The 16,556-nt window shown below is 64.1% G+C and overlaps 1 protein-coding gene across 1 annotated transcript; it reads right to left on the reverse strand.

Moving 5' to 3' along the window:
- Positions 1-2,617: 2,617 nt before the first annotated feature.
- ALG14 (ALG14 UDP-N-acetylglucosaminyltransferase subunit) lies at positions 2,618-16,541 on the reverse strand. Its single transcript, XM_070395649.1, has 4 exons — positions 16,268-16,541; positions 15,355-15,506; positions 11,796-11,927; positions 2,618-3,016 (listed from the first exon to the last, which is right to left on the reverse strand). The coding sequence occupies exons 1-4, from the start codon at positions 16,401-16,403 to the stop codon at positions 2,786-2,788; spliced, it is 651 nt and encodes a 216-aa protein (XP_070251750.1). The 5' UTR covers positions 16,404-16,541; the 3' UTR covers positions 2,618-2,785.
- Positions 16,542-16,556: the final 15 nt, after the last annotated feature.

The following is a 16,556-nucleotide window of genomic DNA, read 5'->3' on the forward strand; positions in this document are numbered from 1 at the left end:
GAGAGAGAGAGCGAGACATCGATCGGCTGCCTCCTGCATGCCCCACACTGGGGATGGAGCCCACAACCTGAGCATGTGCCCTGACCGGGAACCGAACCGTGACCTGGAGCATGGGGTCGCTCAACCACTGAGCCACACGGCCGGGCAGTTTCTGTAAGATTTTGAAGGACAGTTTAGGCTCTGCCTGCATGTGGCTGTTTGGACCGGCTGTTGGCTTGGGGCGTCCAGGCGCCGGCTGGGCAGGTAGAGGCCTGGTGCGCTGACTGTCCACAGGCCCAGGGCCCGGCGGCTGGGGCGGCCGGAGGGGCTCTGACCCGTCTTGCTGCCGCCTGTGGAGACGGCGCCCCCACAAAGCCCTGCTTTTCCCCTAACGTCTTTCCCTTTTCACTGTTGAGAAAGGAGGAGCCTCACGCCAGCCCCTGCGGCTGCGATTCCAGGGCCCCGGGTGGGAGGGTGGCCTCCCCGTCGCTGACAGATCCTCGTACGATCAGCCAAAAGCTTACCCAGTTCTTGTGGTGACCATTGAATTCCCGATCATCCCCCTGAATAGACTGGGGGCTCGGGGGGGGGGAGGGTGAGACAGAAGGCGCCCCGTCTCCTGCCAGCGCCTGGGTCAGCCTGGCCTTTGTTCAGACGCTCGTTACCAAGGAAAAGCCGGGTCCCGGGGAGAGATGGGCCCAGCGGCTCTCACCAGGGGCTGCGGCTGGAGGAGCCAGAGCTGCCGGAATCTCTCCTCCCGGCCGCTTGGCGGAGGAGCCGCTGCCTCTCCTGACACTGAGCCAAAGTGGCCACACGGGCGGCTCCACGGGAAGGTGGCGGCCCAACCACCGCTGCTTCGTAACAAACTCCCCAGACCGCGGTGCAAGGGCGCGTGGATCTGTGGGTGGACTCCGTGGTCAGATTCAGGGGTGCAGCGGGGAGGGTCTCCCTGTCCCAGTCGAGCCTCGGCTGGGGGGACAGGAAGGCTGCAGCCCCCCGATGGACCGTGGAGTTTCTCTCCTCCCAGCCCAGCCCGGCGCCTGGCCAGGTCTCTTCAGGGGCCGCAAGGCCTCTCCCCGCCTGCCCGCCGCCCGCCGCCCGCAGGCGCAGGGTCTAGGAGCCCCAGGCCAGGGGATGGCCTCACTGTGGGATGGTGAGGGGCTGCTTAGGGGGTTTCTGTTCGTCCCTCATGGGGCACATGTGGGCAGTACAGCCCCACATGGAGCTCCTCGGGGTCCCCCTCCAGCCTGGGTTCGCCCTCCCTCCCGCCAGGCGCGGCTCCCGGGACTCCCCGCCTGTGCTGAGAGGGAGTCAGACGGCGCCCAGGCCTGAGGACAGCCGGGGCGCCGGTCACATCCCCGGGCGGTGGGGCTGGGGCCGCCTGGAGCAGACCAGCAGCCTGAGTGAACCAGCCCAGGTCACCAGGCCCCCGAGAGGCGCTGGGGCTGTTTCCACAGATGGACACGAGGTCACGACCAGCGGGCTTGTCCCCCACGAGCAGCGAGATGGGGTCAGAGGGGAGACTCTAAGGCCCCACTTCACCCAAAACCTGGAGCCTATTGACTTCTACGCTTAATGGAAAGGCTCTTCACTTGGTCAAACAGAAACCCAGCCGGGCCGCGTGGCTCCATGGCTGAGCGTCGGCCCAGGAACCAGGAGGTCAGGGTTCGATTCCAGGTCAGGGCACAGGCCGGGGTGGCGGGCTCCATCCCCGGTAGGGGGCGTGCGGGAGGCAGCCAATTACAGGAGAGATTTCAAAAGATCTTCAGGCTGGAGGCCAAGTGCCCGGGAAGCGACGCTGAACTCAGACACCGGCTGTGCTGAGGCTGGAGCCGCGAGCGGCCTGCCTGGAAGCGCCCCGCCTGAGGCTCCCCACGGATCGAGGCCGGGAGTGGGCGGGCGGAGCAGCACCGTCTTCGTCTTTTCTCTAAAGCAAGCACGTCGGACTCACAGGCTCACACGGCCCAGATGAACAAGGTTTACGTGGATGTGGCCGCAAAAAACCAAAAGCTTCAATTGTCATAGAAACGTAGGTTTATTTCGATAGAGACATGCTGAATACATGGACTGAATTAAATGAGTCATCGTTAACATAAAATAGAACATTTTAATAGAAATTAACATTTTTTCTTGAACATTAACTTACCAGACACTGAATAGCTGCACAAATAAGCATCACGCAAATAAACCTATTTTTCTTGTTCTCCGAAAGCGAAATATTTCCTGTTGCGCACACCACACAAGTCAGTCCATCGGCTGCTAAAATATTCGCTGCTGGTATCAGTGGGGAGAAATGGTGCGCCTGCGCGTAAGGCGTGTAAGGGAAATGAAGGCAACACGATTATAGCCATCAGTCATTAGCGAACGTTGTAGTTCGTTATAATTATGTATGACGGGATGTTATAAAAATTAAGTTATGAATATTTAAAAAAATTTTTATTTTTATTGATTTCAGAGGGGAAAGAAGAGGGAGAGATAGAAACATCCATGATGAGAGAGAATCATTGATCGGCTGCCTCCTGCACGCCCCCTACTAGGGATGTGCCCGCCACCCTGGCACGTGTCCTTGACCGGAATCGAACCTGGGGTCCTTCAGTTCGCAGGCCAACGCTCTATCCACTGAGCCAAACCGGCCAGGGCCAGTTAAAAAATTTTTATTAAAATGTTTCTTACATACCGTTCTATCGGTTGTGGGCCTCATTCGGCCCACGGGCCGTGAGTTTGACATGCTTGCTCTACAACAAAGGCGTAGTCTCATCCCCACGTGTAAGTCGTGTTGGCTGCGTGTAACCGGAGCAGGCACCTGTCACACGATCCGCCCCAGGTACACGGACGTGGGGTACTTCCTCTTCAGGGCGGGCCACTGCACCAGGAAGTAGTCGGCGAAAGGGCGCAGGATGCGGCCCGTCAGCGACAGGTGCTCCACCCGGCAGAGGCTCTCCACGTAGACCACGGTCACGCGCTTCACGCCCAGCACGCCCAGGAGGACGGCCGCCGCGCAGATGGGCACGCAGGTCCCCGGCCCGTTACACAGCACCTGCGGACAGAGGGGGCGAGTGGAAGGGAGCGGGTGTGAGAGAGACATGGTGATTGGCTGCCTCCCACACGCACCCCGACAGGGTGATGACCCCACAACCCAGGCAGGTGCCCTTGACCAGAAATCGAACCCACACCCTTCGGTGAGCAGGCAGTCGCTCTGACCACGGACCCCGCCAGGACCAGCGGCTGTTCTACATGCGGCGTTTGCGTTACAGACGGTGACACCCAAGGAGGGACTGTACATGCTTCTGTCTGACGAGGAGGCCGTGGAGCTGACGGAGACTCACTGTCCCGCACAGACGGGCCACGTCGCTGTGCTGCCCCCGCCCCCGCCTGGAACTGGTCCGAGTGATGCCCCTGTTCGAGCTGCGGCAGCAGCCGAGCCCAGAGGACCCAGGTGGGCCCCCCTCCCTGGGCCGGTGCGGCTGGGCCCAGGTCTGCCCGGCTGGCAGAGGGTTCCTGGCAGAGCCCAGCACCCGGACAGCTGGCGCCAGGGGCAGCGGGCCCTGTCCAGCGCGGTGGCAGCCCTGCCCCCACCAGCTGTGCGGCCATGGGAGGGAGGGGCCCTGTTCTGGCTGCTCAGCCCCACCGCCCGGCCCTCCTTCGTGCCTGCTGGTCCTGCTGGTCCTGCTGCGTGAGTCCCTCGCCCTCTGCTGTCAGAAGCCTCCGGGCCTCCCTTCGGAGTCCGGCACGCGGAGTGGCTGTGGTGGTTTGCTCCCGAGGGCCCCAGTGGTCCTGGTCCGGGACGGGTGTGGACGCCCTCGGGCAGGTGGGAGCCCCGGGGAGCCGGGGAGCGGATGGACCTCCAGCTGGGGAGCCTGTGCGGACCAGGAGCCGGGAGACTGGGGGGTTTCGGGGAAGTGGAGACGGAGCCTCTGAGATCTGGACGGGAAGTGTCTGGGTGATCAAGGCCACAAGGAAGGGAGTACCGCTGAGGGCACGTGGCCCACGCCGCGTGGAGGGTGCAGGGAGCCGGGCACCGGGGCCTGTGGGGTCGGGGTGCTGTGGGTGGGTGGCAGGAGGACGGGACGTTAGGGGCCCACCGAGCAGCGACAGCAGGGGCTGCCCGTGGAGACGACAGGACACACCCAGCAGGCCCCACACCAGGCAGAGCTCCCCGCAGGCCGCGGCCTCACTGCTGCCACGGGGTCCGTGTGGGCGCCGTGCCGGGCACGGCGAGGAGGTCACAACTGCCGCCGCGCCTTCCGTGGGAGGTCACACGAGACGGAAACAGAGCTTCATCTTCACTCTGTCCCCGAGGCACAGCCGCTGCCCCGCGTCCCGGGAAGGTCACTCAGCGACCTCTGCTTCCCGACCCACTGCTGCTGCTGCTGCTGCTGCTGCGCTCGCAGGAAACGGAACCGCTGGCTTTCCTGTCCTGGGCAAACGGTCAAGGTGCCTTTTCCTGTCCTCTCGGTCTTTTATCGTTTCCATTGTGCTTCCAACCCTGGCACCGTCTTCAGGAAGGCCTGAGTCCTGTGCCCAGCGCTCGCCCTCGCTGAGCCCCCCTGAGCCCCCCTGAGCCCATGCCCAGCCCTTGCCAAGCCCATGCTGAACCCGCCTGGGCCCCCCTGAGTCCACGCCGAGCTCAGGCCGAGCCCATGCTGAGCCCTCGCTGAGGCCCCCCCTCACACCCCTGCAGGCCCAGGCCCAGGGCAGGTGCAGCCTTGGAGCCTCCAGCCCGCCCGCTAGGGAAGCACCTGACCTTGACAGGTCACTGCGAGGCGCCAGGCACAGATCTAAGGTGGCGTTTTGCACAACCACCTCCCTCCCGCCCTGCGCTGTCCTCCCGGTGGCCGTGGCCACCCTCCCGGAGACAAGGAGGCACAGAGAGGCGAGGGGCCTGCGGGCCACGCAGCAGGGTCTGTGCCAGCTTCCAGAGGGCGCCTGTCCGCCGCCCAGGAGCGCGGCCAGGACGGAGGGAGCCGCGTGCCCCAGTCCACGGAGGGGCCTCTGCTCCAGGCGGCTGGGCGGCGGGGCTTCCTCGCCCACGTCACACCCACCAGATTCTCTCCGGTCGGTCAGAGCCGGCTCCTGTTTTCCTGTAACAGGAGGGGGAGACAGTGCGGCCCCACATCCTATAGCCCAGGAGGCTGACGGCAACGAGGCCTAGGCAGCACGCGGCTCTGACAGCAGGGCCCGCCTCCGCCCGGGCCACGGGAGGGAGCGCGGTGCTGGGGGCCCGGGGAGTGTGTGTGTGTGTGTGTGTGTGTGTGTGTGTGTGTGTGTGAGGGGGGGGCGTGAAGGGCAGCAGCTCCGAGGCGAGTGCCCGAGCACGTGGTCCCCCTGGCACCAGGCGGCCCCGTCCTCAACCAGGAGGGCACCTCAGTGCGGCTGCACTCGGTGAATTCCGTCTTCTGGCCTCCGTTCCGGGTCTGTCTCTCTTCCTGTCTGTCTGTCTCTCACGCACACAACCAGGCTCTCACGAAGTGTCTGTATCCTTCAGCGCAGACGCAAGGCCGGTTCCCATTCCACGCCCATCAGTGTCGCCACCACATCCACGGCCTCGGAGGAAAACCCCACGACCCCATCGCTCGAGGGGAGCTGGGCCGGCGCTTCCTCTCTGGGTGACCATCTGCAAGCCCACGGCTCAGGGCACCCGACGGGAGACGCCAGGGCTCCCACAGGACTCCCAGGAGGGATGCCCCTTCATCGCCTCTGCTCGGTGTTCCACCGGCAACTAGAACAAGCGCACGGGCCCCAGGTCTGCTCAAGCCGCGCGGACGAGAGCAGGAACCACTCCTCCCGGGTCCCAGCCAGTGTCGGACGGACAGACTCCCGCGGACGCTGCCCGTGCCGTCCCCAGGGGAGACACGCTGCCCACCATGTCTTTAGCCACAAGTTCTCTTTTTCTGTAGCATCACCTTGAGACCATTTTCCTTAAACAAACAAACAGAAACAAACAGCATCGCTAACTTTCAGATTCTCCCGCTAATGACGCAACTCGATGATGAAGCAATGGTTTTGCTGACTTTCACCAACTTCTGTCACTTTGTGCTCAGACTCATTCTCAGAAATCCACCCTGGCCAACCTCCCCGCTGCCACAGCGGGTGCCTGGGGGCAAAGACGGGAGCAATACTAGGGAACTTGTAGGAAAAAATGTAAAACGGACGGGTCTTGGTGAAACCACATAACCGGAAGCCTGGACGGGTGTGCACAGCCTTGCCGCCCGGCTCCCGCACCCCGACCGCCCGCCGGCTCAGGTCTCCCGACTTCGTGCTCCCCGAGAGTTGAGTGAGAGCAACCGAACGAGGAGCAGCTGAGCGGGAGCAGCTGAGCAGGGGCAGCTGAACAAGGGGCATGGCCTGGGGAGGCTGGAGCAGCAGCAGGCCGAGCCCCGAGCTGGCACTGCCCCTGCTGACACGACTCGTCCGCAGATCCCTGTCGGGTCAGCAAACCCTCAGGAAAACAGCACCTGGACCTGCCGCCGTGGCCGGGGCCACCTGACCGGCATGGACACCTGGCTGCAGGGAACATGCCTACTGAGGCCACAGAGCAAACCTGTTCCACAGGCTGTCGGCTGTAAACACTTCAAAACTGCTTCGTCAGAGCCCGTTCTGGCGTCCGTGAGCGCCATCAGGGCGGCCAGGAGCAGAGGCTATTTGCTAACGAGTGGGACGGGCCGCCCTGGGCTGCCCTTGCCCCGGCCCCCCCCCCCCGCCCCCCCGCAGATTTCCTTCCTCAGGGTGAGTCCGGCTGCGGGCCCAGGCTCACGGGCTTTCTCTGTCCCGAGGTCTGAGCAGCGGGGAGCGTGTGCTCCAGGCTCGTACCTGCTTCCCACCGAACCTCCTCCCCTCTGAGCGAAACGCTGACCCCGGTCCTGAGAGCCACGGCGCGGTCTGCAGATGCGCCCTTGTCCTGGTCACTGCAGGGGCTGGGGGAGGGGGTCCTTTTGCAGGATTTGCCACGTGTCTTGGAGGACATGGAGTTTGCCCACCGGCCTGCGGGTCCCGGTGGCACTGGGACCCCCCACCCCGTGCTCCCTGCGGAAGGGCCGCCTCTCTGCAGCCGACTGAGGAGGAGCCGTGACTGTGACTGGGCTTCGGGCTACGGGGGAGTCCCAGCAGGAGGCGGGGCAGACACGCCCCGAAGGCAGACCCCAGAGGACCCCCGGCCTAAACAGGATCGTTCCCCAAGGCTGGGGGCACGGGAAAGATGGACGGACGATGAAGATGACGGCTTGGTCCCCAGAGGCTGTTAGGAAACACTGCGCTGCAACCTTTTCTAAAATAAAGTAGAAAAGAAGGGACCACGTTGGGCGTTGGGGCCCCAGGCTCAGGTGGAGGCTGGCCGACGGGTCAGTTCGTCTCCATAGAAACCAGGCCACGGTGCCTGCTCAGGAGGGAGACACAGGTCACCTCCGATGGCTCTGACCAGACGTGTTCACTCAGAACCTGCCACCAGCAGCGCCCCCAGCTGGACCCCAGGGACCCGTCGGGTGAAGAGTAACCGGGCAGTTGTGCAACTTGCTTCCCTCTGGGGTTCCTTCCACCGCTTCAAAGGCACCACCTGGGAGCTGGCGGCCTCCGCCCTCCTCCTCCCCGACCTCTCGCCTCCACATGGACCTCAACCCCAGCCCCAGCCCTCTCATCCTCTCATCGGTGCCAGGACTGCAGGGTGAGGCCCGGGGCTCATGGTGGGTACCCCGGTTCCCGAGCTCCCACCACTGCCACCCGATCCCTCCGGCCGCGGGGCTGTGAGCCGTGGGGAACCGCCCCCCCGCAGCTCCCTGTGGGAGCCCTTTCATTCCTGTCCACCCTCAGACCAAATGGGGCTTGAAAAACGCCCACAAAACGCCCTGCATTGATCTCAGAGGCTGTGAAAGCAGGGCCAGACCCTCACAGGGCCTTGGCCGCGAGCCTCAGGCTGGGCGGCCCTGGGCGGCTGGGCCTTTGAACTTCAGAGCCGCTCAAAGCCTCCCTTCTCTCCGGCTCCGCCTCAGCCCGGCCGCCCGCCCAGGGCCACCTCCCAGCTCCCTGCTGCCCACACGCCCGCCCTCTGAAAGCAGCCTTGTTCGCAGGCTGCCCTTCCGCCCGCTCACCTCCCGCACCACCGGAGGGAGAGGCCCCGTGCCCACCTGGCACGGCCATAGCAGGGAAAGCGAAAGACGGGCAGGGGGTTGAGCCCCACCGGCCTCCCAGGAGGCGCCAGTGGGAGAGGCGAGAACACCCATCTGCAAGCTTGGGAGGGTCCTCCACGTGGAGAAACAAAAGGCAATTCAAAGCGCTCTCCCGGACAAACAGCCTGCGCGGCTCGGGCTGCGCTCGGAGGCCACAGAGAGCGGGAAGCAGGGCCACAGTTGAATGGCGGGCGTCACCCCGGGGTCAGGGCAGCTCGGGCGGCAGCGGGGAACCAGGGCCGTGGGACCGGCACAGAACCGTGTCTCCCGTGGACTGACTTTGTGGGACATGCGACACGCTCGTTCACGCAGGCTGCTGGACGGCGAGTGTGTGAGTGCGCAGGGACCCGCGGGGAGACGTGATCCTGGCGTGACCTGGGTGCGCAGGGCCGGTCACACGGGCTGCGCACGGCAAGCCAATGGCCGCCAGGCAGGGGCCCTCCTCGGAGCCAGGGGGTGGCGGTGGCCTAGTTGTTCCCGCCGACTGGCTCGGCCCTCATCCCCACCGGGTGCACCTGCTGGTGGGCACCGGTCAGCGGCCGCTCTCCGTGGCCGAGGGTCCTCGGCAGGTGGCAGAGGTGACCCCCAGATGCAGGCCCTTCTCCAGAGCATCACGCCAACTCGGGCGGAGGGAGTGCCACCAGGGCTCTGGCTTATCACCCAGAAGTTATCGACTCTCCTTAATGTTCCCAGCACGTGCCAATCAACGGGCTGATAAAAACGCGATAAACTATGCAAATAGGGCAACCGGTGCTGCCCGCTTGCTTGTGGCTCACCACAGAGAACGCCCTTTTCCGGCGTGGCTCAGTGGTTGAGCGTTGACCTCTGAACCAGGAGGTCACAGTTCAATTCCCCATCAGGGCACAGGCCCGGGTTGCGGGATTGATCCCCAGTGTGGGGCGTGCAGGAGGCAGACGGTCCATGATTCTCTCTCACCATTGATGTTTATCTCTCTCTCTCCCTTCCTCTCTGAAACCAATAAAAATATATTTTTAAAAAAACCAGTCTCCCAGGTGCAGACAGTAACCACTCTCCACGTGGACCGGCTGCTGCGTGAACTTAGACCTTTCCCAGCTCACCCTGGGAAGGAGACGTGGAAAACAGGGGCAAGTGACACAATGGGCGTCTTTCACGAGGCCCGAGTGTGACGGAGGCACCGGCCGGCGCTGGAGACTGAGGCTGGCTCGGCCGGGCAACCCAGGCAGAGCCCCACCCCCATCTGCTATACCCGCCGCGTCTGAGTGCACCCCTCACTTGGGGTATGATCAAGTCCGTTTGATTCTCGTGTGCAGAGCTCTCTGCTGAGTGTTCCCTGAGCCCCGGCCAGGAGCCCGCCCACAGCCCGGGAAGCCCGGCCAGCTCTTCAGGCTCTTCCGTCCGCCCCCCGCCCCGCCCCCCCAGCAGGGCCAGTCCGTGGGCGTCGGCGTCTTTGTTTCGTGGTGACTCACCGCATGTTCATTCACTTACTTTCAAGTCACCCCACAGGCATGCGGGAGGCGCTTTTCTAGGAAAACCCGTGGGAAACCGAGACACAGGGCCTCCCTCCTCCAGAGCTCGGCTCAGTGACGCAGCCTCACTGAGGGCACCGGCTCTGCTTGAACCAAACTGTGTTCTCCGCGGGAGCGCATCTTCCAGAAAGTGTGAGCTCCGCCTACTCGGAGACTCGCCCCAGACCCTACTTCTGGGAGACACTGAACACAGCGAAGGAGCTGGGTTCTGAGTGCACAGCAGTGACCCACGAAGCACAGGATTATGGGCAAGGCCGGTGGGACGATGCAGACATGGTTTTCGGAGGGCTCACACGCGGCCATGTCTCCCGCTGCTGTCAGCAGAGCCCTCACCGCGGACTTCACCCCGTGGGGGCCTGGCTGTCGCGGGAGCAGGAGGCCTCGGCCGTGGACTTCACCCCGTGGGGGCCTGGCTGTCGCGGGAGCAGGAGGCCTCGGCCGTGGACTTCACCCCGGTGGGCGGGGCTGTATTCACTGAGTGGGACTGTCCAGTGACGCCAGCAGCGGCAGAGCTGCTGATGGGATCGTGTTCAGGTTTGAAATGATTTTTAATCTGACTCATTTTAAAATGAAAGTGTGTCATGGTCTCGCTGTCTCCTCTTATTTCTTTAGAGAAATCCCTCCTCGTTACAGCCAGTGCTTGGTGCTCGTAAGACTTTAGACTCTCGAGGAGGCTGAGGCGACAGCCAGGCCAATCCTTTTGTTTGTGGTGGCTCTGTTTTACTTGGGGAGCACGCTGACGGGAGCCGGGGGAGGCACCGGAGAGCCCAGGCTCCCTGGGAACTTAGAGGAAAGGGGCCTCGCAGACAGGCTGGGGGGTCAGCCCGGGACGAGCTGCTGCTGCTCATGGCTCCCCTGGTTGCAAGTCTCCCGGGACCCTGCGAGGTCAGGCGATGCATGTTCGCCACAGACGCCAGTCCTCACGTCGCCTTGTCCCTCTGAGCCCTGCGGTCGCGTGCTCCACGCAGCCCAGCCGGGGACAGGGGCCGTGCCTCGGGGAAGTTACTAATATAAACCCCAAACTTCCAGCTTAAAACCTGGACACCCTTTTGCTCCCTTCCATTTTGTCTCTTGAGTTTTAGAAATCAGTTAATTAAACCTCTCAGGGCAACAGTGATCCTTTCGGGCGGGGTGGGGACCCTCCGGCCTGCGGGCCGCACAGGGCCGAGAACGGATCTGGCCCGCCCTGCAAGGCACTGCGGTGAATTAACCACACGCCTGACAAGCAGAGCAGCTCGTGTCTAAGCTGGTGGTTTTGTGTGGCCGAGCGTGATGGGTACACCTCCCATCTGTGGACAGCCAGGACTGCCGGACCCGCTGTGGGGCAGGATCTGAGCTGCACACACTGACCATGTGTTTGGAGCTGAGAAATAAACTCACTTTGTGAAACTTAAAAACAGACACAAGTAGCACCAGTCTGCGGTGACAGGAACGGGGAGCGGCTGCCGGGGGCCGAGACCCTTCGGGGCTGGGAGCGTCGGCACCTTCACGGGATGGGACCCGGCTCCCCACCTGAGGCCTGTGGGTCTCACGGCTCGGAGACCAGGTGTACGGTCAACCTATACTCAGACTCTAGGACCCCCACCCAGGGAGGGGCGGGCCCCGTCCAGCGGTGAGGGGACGGACAGCACGGAAACCCCAAGGCCTGCTCAGAGCTCCTGCCCTCGGCTAAGCAGGGCTCCCCTCCTGCACGCAGCGCGGCTCCGCCTGCACCGGGACGGGAATGTTCGGGAGTTGCCTCTCCTGGGATGGCTTGTCCCCTGCCCCGCGCTGCCCGGTGCTGCCCACTGAAGGGCGCTTCCTCCAAAGGCCACAGAGCCCGGCTGCCCCGTCGGCGGGTGATCTGCGCACAGGCCCTCACTGCACGGCCCATGTCTGCCCTCCGCGGCAAACACCAGACCGTGGAAGAGGCAGAGCCTGGCTCTCCCCGGCGGCCGAGCCCATGGTGCGGCCCGGGAGCCACAGGCGGGCAGGGGCCTGGGCTTCTTTAAGACACGCACGCTAGCACCACGGACCCGGGGGAAGGGTACACGTGGAGTTCACGGGCGGCTGGACACGGAGGGCCCTGCCCGCCTCCGGCGGTCCGTGTCCGCACAGGCCAGCACCTCTCGGGCAGGCGGACAGCGGGGGGAGAGAGCAGCGTACGTACCAGGTCCGGCCTCACGCGGTAGGTGAGGGGCAAGGAGAGGCAGGCGGAGTGCAGGGTGGTGGCCACCGTGGACAGCCAGGACTGCCGGACCTCGCGGCTCCGAGGGATGCGGTGGAGGAAGTACCGCGGCACCTGAGGAGGAGCACAGACCACGTCCGCTCAGTGACTCTCTCTCCAGCCAGACGACGCTCTGCGCAGGGAAGGTCGCCCTCAAGGGCTGCGGGAGCTGGAGACGCAGCGGAAGTGCACACCCGCCTCCCCCACCAAAGTGTGTGTGCGATTCCTGGGGGGACACCCTCTATATTGACGTTTGAGATTTGCAGCAAACGTGAATTATGACACCCGTAACCAGGGAAACCAACGCCCCTTCCCACGTCAGAGTTCCAGGCGCTCGATACCTTCTGCTGAGTGACAGCTCCCGACACCGGCCCTCTATCCTGGGGTGCGGACAGGAGGCCCACCGGGAGCTCTGGGTGGGCCTCCTGGAGGGACCGGAGGGCGATGCACGGGTTGGCAGGAGGCCTCCCTCTGCCCCGGGCCCTCGCACAGGCGACCGAGTGTTCTCACACAGCATCTCACCGCCGCCGCTGCCGGGAGCAGGTGACCCGAGAGGGCAGCACCGCCCTCAAGGTCACTCCCATTTCCACAAGATCCTACTGTTCACGGCCAGCCTGTCCTGAGCGGAAGGGCCTGGGCGGAGGGCGGGCCTGAGTGGCAGGAGAAGACTGGGCCTCACGGGGGCCCGGCTCCCACACAGGCGGGTCTGGGGGTGAGGGGTGACGTGTTGAATGCCTCCCTCAGCCTGGGGCAGTCTGCTCCTGGAGAGGAGATGGTGAGGGCACATGCGGCCTGAGTGTTCGCATTTGGAAGCGGCGGGGGCTGCACGGCAGGAGGGCGAGTGTCACTCCCCACCCCTCCCTCCACGCCAGGCCTTCCCCCAGGCTCCCCCACAGCCAGGGACAGAGAGGAGGGGCAGGGGGTGCAAGAGATTCCTGCTCTTCCCACACAGTCCGTGAAGCACCCGTTCTATCTATCTATCTATCTATCTATCCATCCATCTATCTATGAAACACTCTATCTATCTATGAAGCACTCTATCATCTATCTATCTATCTATCTATCTATCACCAATCATCTATCCATCTATATCAGTGAAGCACCCCATCTACCTATCCATCCATCCATCCATCATCTAGTCTAGCATCTGTCTGTCCACCATCCACCGTCCTGATGAGAAGGGCAGGACGGGGCATTCACGGCCATTAGGTTCCATCCACTCGGATTCCGATGGGGGAAGCCTCACCCCCTTCCCCCTGGAGGGAGAGGGGGCGCTCAGATGGGGGCGTGAGGACAATGGGCGGCCGGAGGCACTGCTCCCCTGAAACGCCCCCCCAGGATCTCACTTCCGCCCCCCAGGATCTCACTGCTGGACGCAAAGCTCTGACTCAGATGTTCACGCAGGAGAATGAGCTTCCGAGTCAGAGGTGGGCTGGCGGTTCGGTTGTGTTGTTGTTGCTTTACCTGGACCTAAAGCTGAATACAGCGGCGCTCCATTATCAAGAGGGAAAGTGCGACACGGGTCAGTCCCCTCTCACCATGCGCTTCTGTCAGACCTGGGGGCACCGGAGCCTGAGCGCAGCACACCCCGTAGGGCTCCTCCCCGTACAGGAGGCCTGGGGGAGGGGTGCCTGGTGGAGGGGTGCCTGGGGGAGGGGGTCCCTGGGTGGGGAGGTGCCTGGGGGAGAGGGCCCCTGGGGGAGGGGGTCCCTGGGGGAGGGGTGCCTGGGGGAGAGGGTGCCTGGGTGGGGAGGTGCCTGGGGGAGAGGGTCCCTGGGGGAGGGGGTCCCTGGGGGAGAGGGTCCCTGGGGGAGGGGTGCCTGGGTGAGAGGGTGCCTGGGGGAGGAGGTGCCTGCGCTCCGGTCCGATGTGCGGGGTCCGCGCGCCCCCCGGTGGCGACAGCGGGTGCTGCCGGTGGAGGCGGGTCCTGTCCCTTCCCGAGCCCCCCCCCGGCTGAGGGCCCCGCCTCTCCCAGCTGACCGCCGCAGAGGGAGCCTTTCCGGCCCGGAGAGGAAGCCCCGCAGGGACCCGGCTGCTTCCGAAAGGAAAGGCGTGGAGACGGCCCCACACCTCCCCGCCCCGGCCGCCTGCAAGCGCACGTGGCCAAAGCGCGTCTCAGCGGTGAGCACACGGAACAGAGCGTGTCCTTCATGTTTGTTAATGTCCGTGTCATTCTCCATCGGAACCTGTAAACCTACTGTGCGCAGAGGTCTCCACGCCGCCCGCGTCCGGGGCTGCCCCCGGCCTCCCGCTCGCTGCGCGCGCCCCCTGGTGGCTGCCGGCGGGGATGCCGGGAGCAGAGCCGTGGGAGGTCCTCACCTGCGGGCCTGGGGGCTGGGGGGTTGGGGGGGGGGGAGCATCTCCGGAGCTGAGGGCCTTTCCGGTGGGAGAGGGGCGCGGAACATGGGGAGAGCGTGCAGGAGCGCCCCGTCGGGGAGGGCACCCCGTCCTCACGGCCGCTCCGACCACAGGCCCGGGAGCTCTGCTCCGTCCCTCCCCTTCCCATCCCACACCCGGTCTGTAGGGAATCCCATTTCCTCTCCTTTCAAACCCGCCCACTGCCCCGCGCCGACCCCACGGGGCCGCGCTAGCTCTGCCGGGAAGGCTCCCACGGCCCCCACCGTCTCCCCTTTGTCCCCCAGCCTCCTTGCAACACGGCAACCCAGGGTCTGGTTAAAAGGGCAGGTGGCCCAGGCCGCCCCGGGAGCCAGCCCCCCAACCCCCTGATCTGGACACTGGCCACCTGCCCTCCCCGCCCATGCGGTGATGCGCGCACAGAATCCCCAACGCTGAGTTCTAAGGCCGCGTGTCAGGGAGCGGGGCTGGGGGTGACAGGGGAGCCCACCTTTCCACTTTGGTCTTGGTTGGTGACATAGACAAACCTGAAGACCCTCCTGCCACAGACAGACTCACTGCTGTCAGAAACACACGTGTGCGTGTGTGTGTGTGTGTGTGTGTGAACTGGGAAGAGGGAGCCCTCCTGGCCAGGACAGGAGGAACGTGAGGAGGGAGCGGCCAGCCTCTGCCCGGAGGCGAGGGGAGAAGAGGTGCGGGTCGGGCGGGCCTCTGCCCTGCAGGCTCGGAGGTGACGGAGGTGACGCTGACCGTCGGTGCCACCGCCCGCCCGGGAGAGGCAGTGCCGGGCTCCGGCCGCCTGCTCCTCTGCTCTCACACTCGCGTCCCTGGCTGAGCTCACCCGCCTCCTCATGTTAAGGACCGTCTCATACACGCCGACGACTCCAACATTCACACCCCAGACCGGCTCCCCGCCCGAACGTCAGGCCCGGATCCCCGTCCTGCAGGGGTGGTCGCTGCCGTCCTGCCCCTCCGCACGGACAGGAGGGCAACTCCGTTATTCTGGCAGCTCAGGCGAAGTCTGCGTGTCACCCTCGGCCCCTCCTCCTCCTCCCCACCTGCACCGTACCTGGCGTGCCCTGGTTGTTAAAGAACTAAACTCCACGTGCAATTTGAAACTCTCTTAGAAAGAGACTTGCCCCCTTACCATGCCACTGGGGTCCCTATCGGCGCGACCGAGCTCAAAATCCTGTATCTTCCGGGCGCTGATCTCGTCCGTGTCGGCGATGACGTAGTGTCGGGGAGAGTACGCGGCGGACAGGTGCCCCAGCAGCCTCAGCAGCTCGGTGGTGTGCCCGCCTGGGAAGGGGGGGAGGGAGGCCTTGGGGTGAGACCGCGAGGGACGCGCCTGTTGGACAGTGTGACGCTAACGTGACAGCCTGTGCTCGTCTCAACGGCAGGAGGAACCACTGGAAACAGAGCCTCTGGTGTGAATACGACTGTCATGGGGCGGAGGAGAACAAATGTATGAAAATAAAATCAGCTCTCGCAGAGTCTACTCCTGAATGTACAGTGTGGGAGGTGCCTCTCTGCGGGGCTGTCACTCAGAATCGTCAGCGCCTGGCGGGGCCGGGGCCCGTTTACGTGTGTCCGGGCAGGACGGCCGGTGGCTGTGACGGCTGCCCCACGGGTGCCACGCAACTGTTCGCTCCTCGTGGGGTTGGCATGTTTATAAAAATGACAATTCGCCACGTCTCCTCTATCATGATTCCTAATGGAAACACCAAATGCCTAGATTAATCACGCAAACCAGCAGTTTATTCCTCAGGGAAATTGCAGGTCAGCATCAAAAGGCTTCGGCGTCCTCTCTGTTCACTAATTATTTATTAGAAGGCTACACGCTACGGAGAGGCTTAATTACTGACCGGTGCGAGGTACTCATTTGTCATTAAAGTCGCAGCGCGGAAGCGTCAGCCCAGCTGCTTAGTGCCTGGCTGGGGGCTGGTTCCGGTGACGCAAAGAAACTACAACTCCCAGTATGCAGAGCGCACAAAGCACGAAGGAGACCCAAGGACGGCGTCGCAGTGCACTCTGGGTTTTGTGGTCCGCCCCGTACTTACCGGACCCGGCCACCGCCATGAGACTGACAGATTCCCGCGGGACAACAACCCGGGAATGAAGCACGAGCCACAGCCGCAGGGCCAGGACCACTGCCGCCGCTCCTGCGGCCGCCGCGAGGATAAGGACGCACCCCATTCAACGGAACTACGCATGCGTACTGCCCTCCGGCCAGCCCAGAGGAGCGGTCAAAGTTCAGGAACTACGGGCGCTGAGGAGACTCAAACTGGCCGTGCAACGTCATGCTGAGCGGGGTTCCGGGCCGGAGGCGGAAGTCCGGCCTCTGGACTG

Source organism: Myotis yumanensis, unplaced genomic scaffold, assembly GCF_028538775.1.
Source record: "Myotis yumanensis isolate MYYU_CA2020_CCGP unplaced genomic scaffold, mMyoYum1.0.hap1 SCAF_17, whole genome shotgun sequence".
In the NCBI taxonomy this organism is placed as follows: domain Eukaryota; kingdom Metazoa; phylum Chordata; class Mammalia; order Chiroptera; family Vespertilionidae; genus Myotis; species Myotis yumanensis.

Bases quoted from the DNA above. Each gene is read 5' to 3' on its own strand.
- ALG14 (XM_070395649.1), bottom strand. From the start codon at position 16,403: ATGGGGTGCGTCCTTATCCTCGCGGCGGCCGCAGGAGCGGCGGCAGTG. The intron at 15,507-16,267 runs GTAAGTACGGGG...CCCCCTTCCCAG, and splicing joins CATGGCGGTGGCCGGGTCCG to GCGGGCACACCACCGAGCTG. The intron at 11,928-15,354 runs GTAAGGGGGCAA...GCTCCTCCTCAG, and splicing joins ATAGGGACCCCAGTGGCATG to GTGCCGCGGTACTTCCTCCA.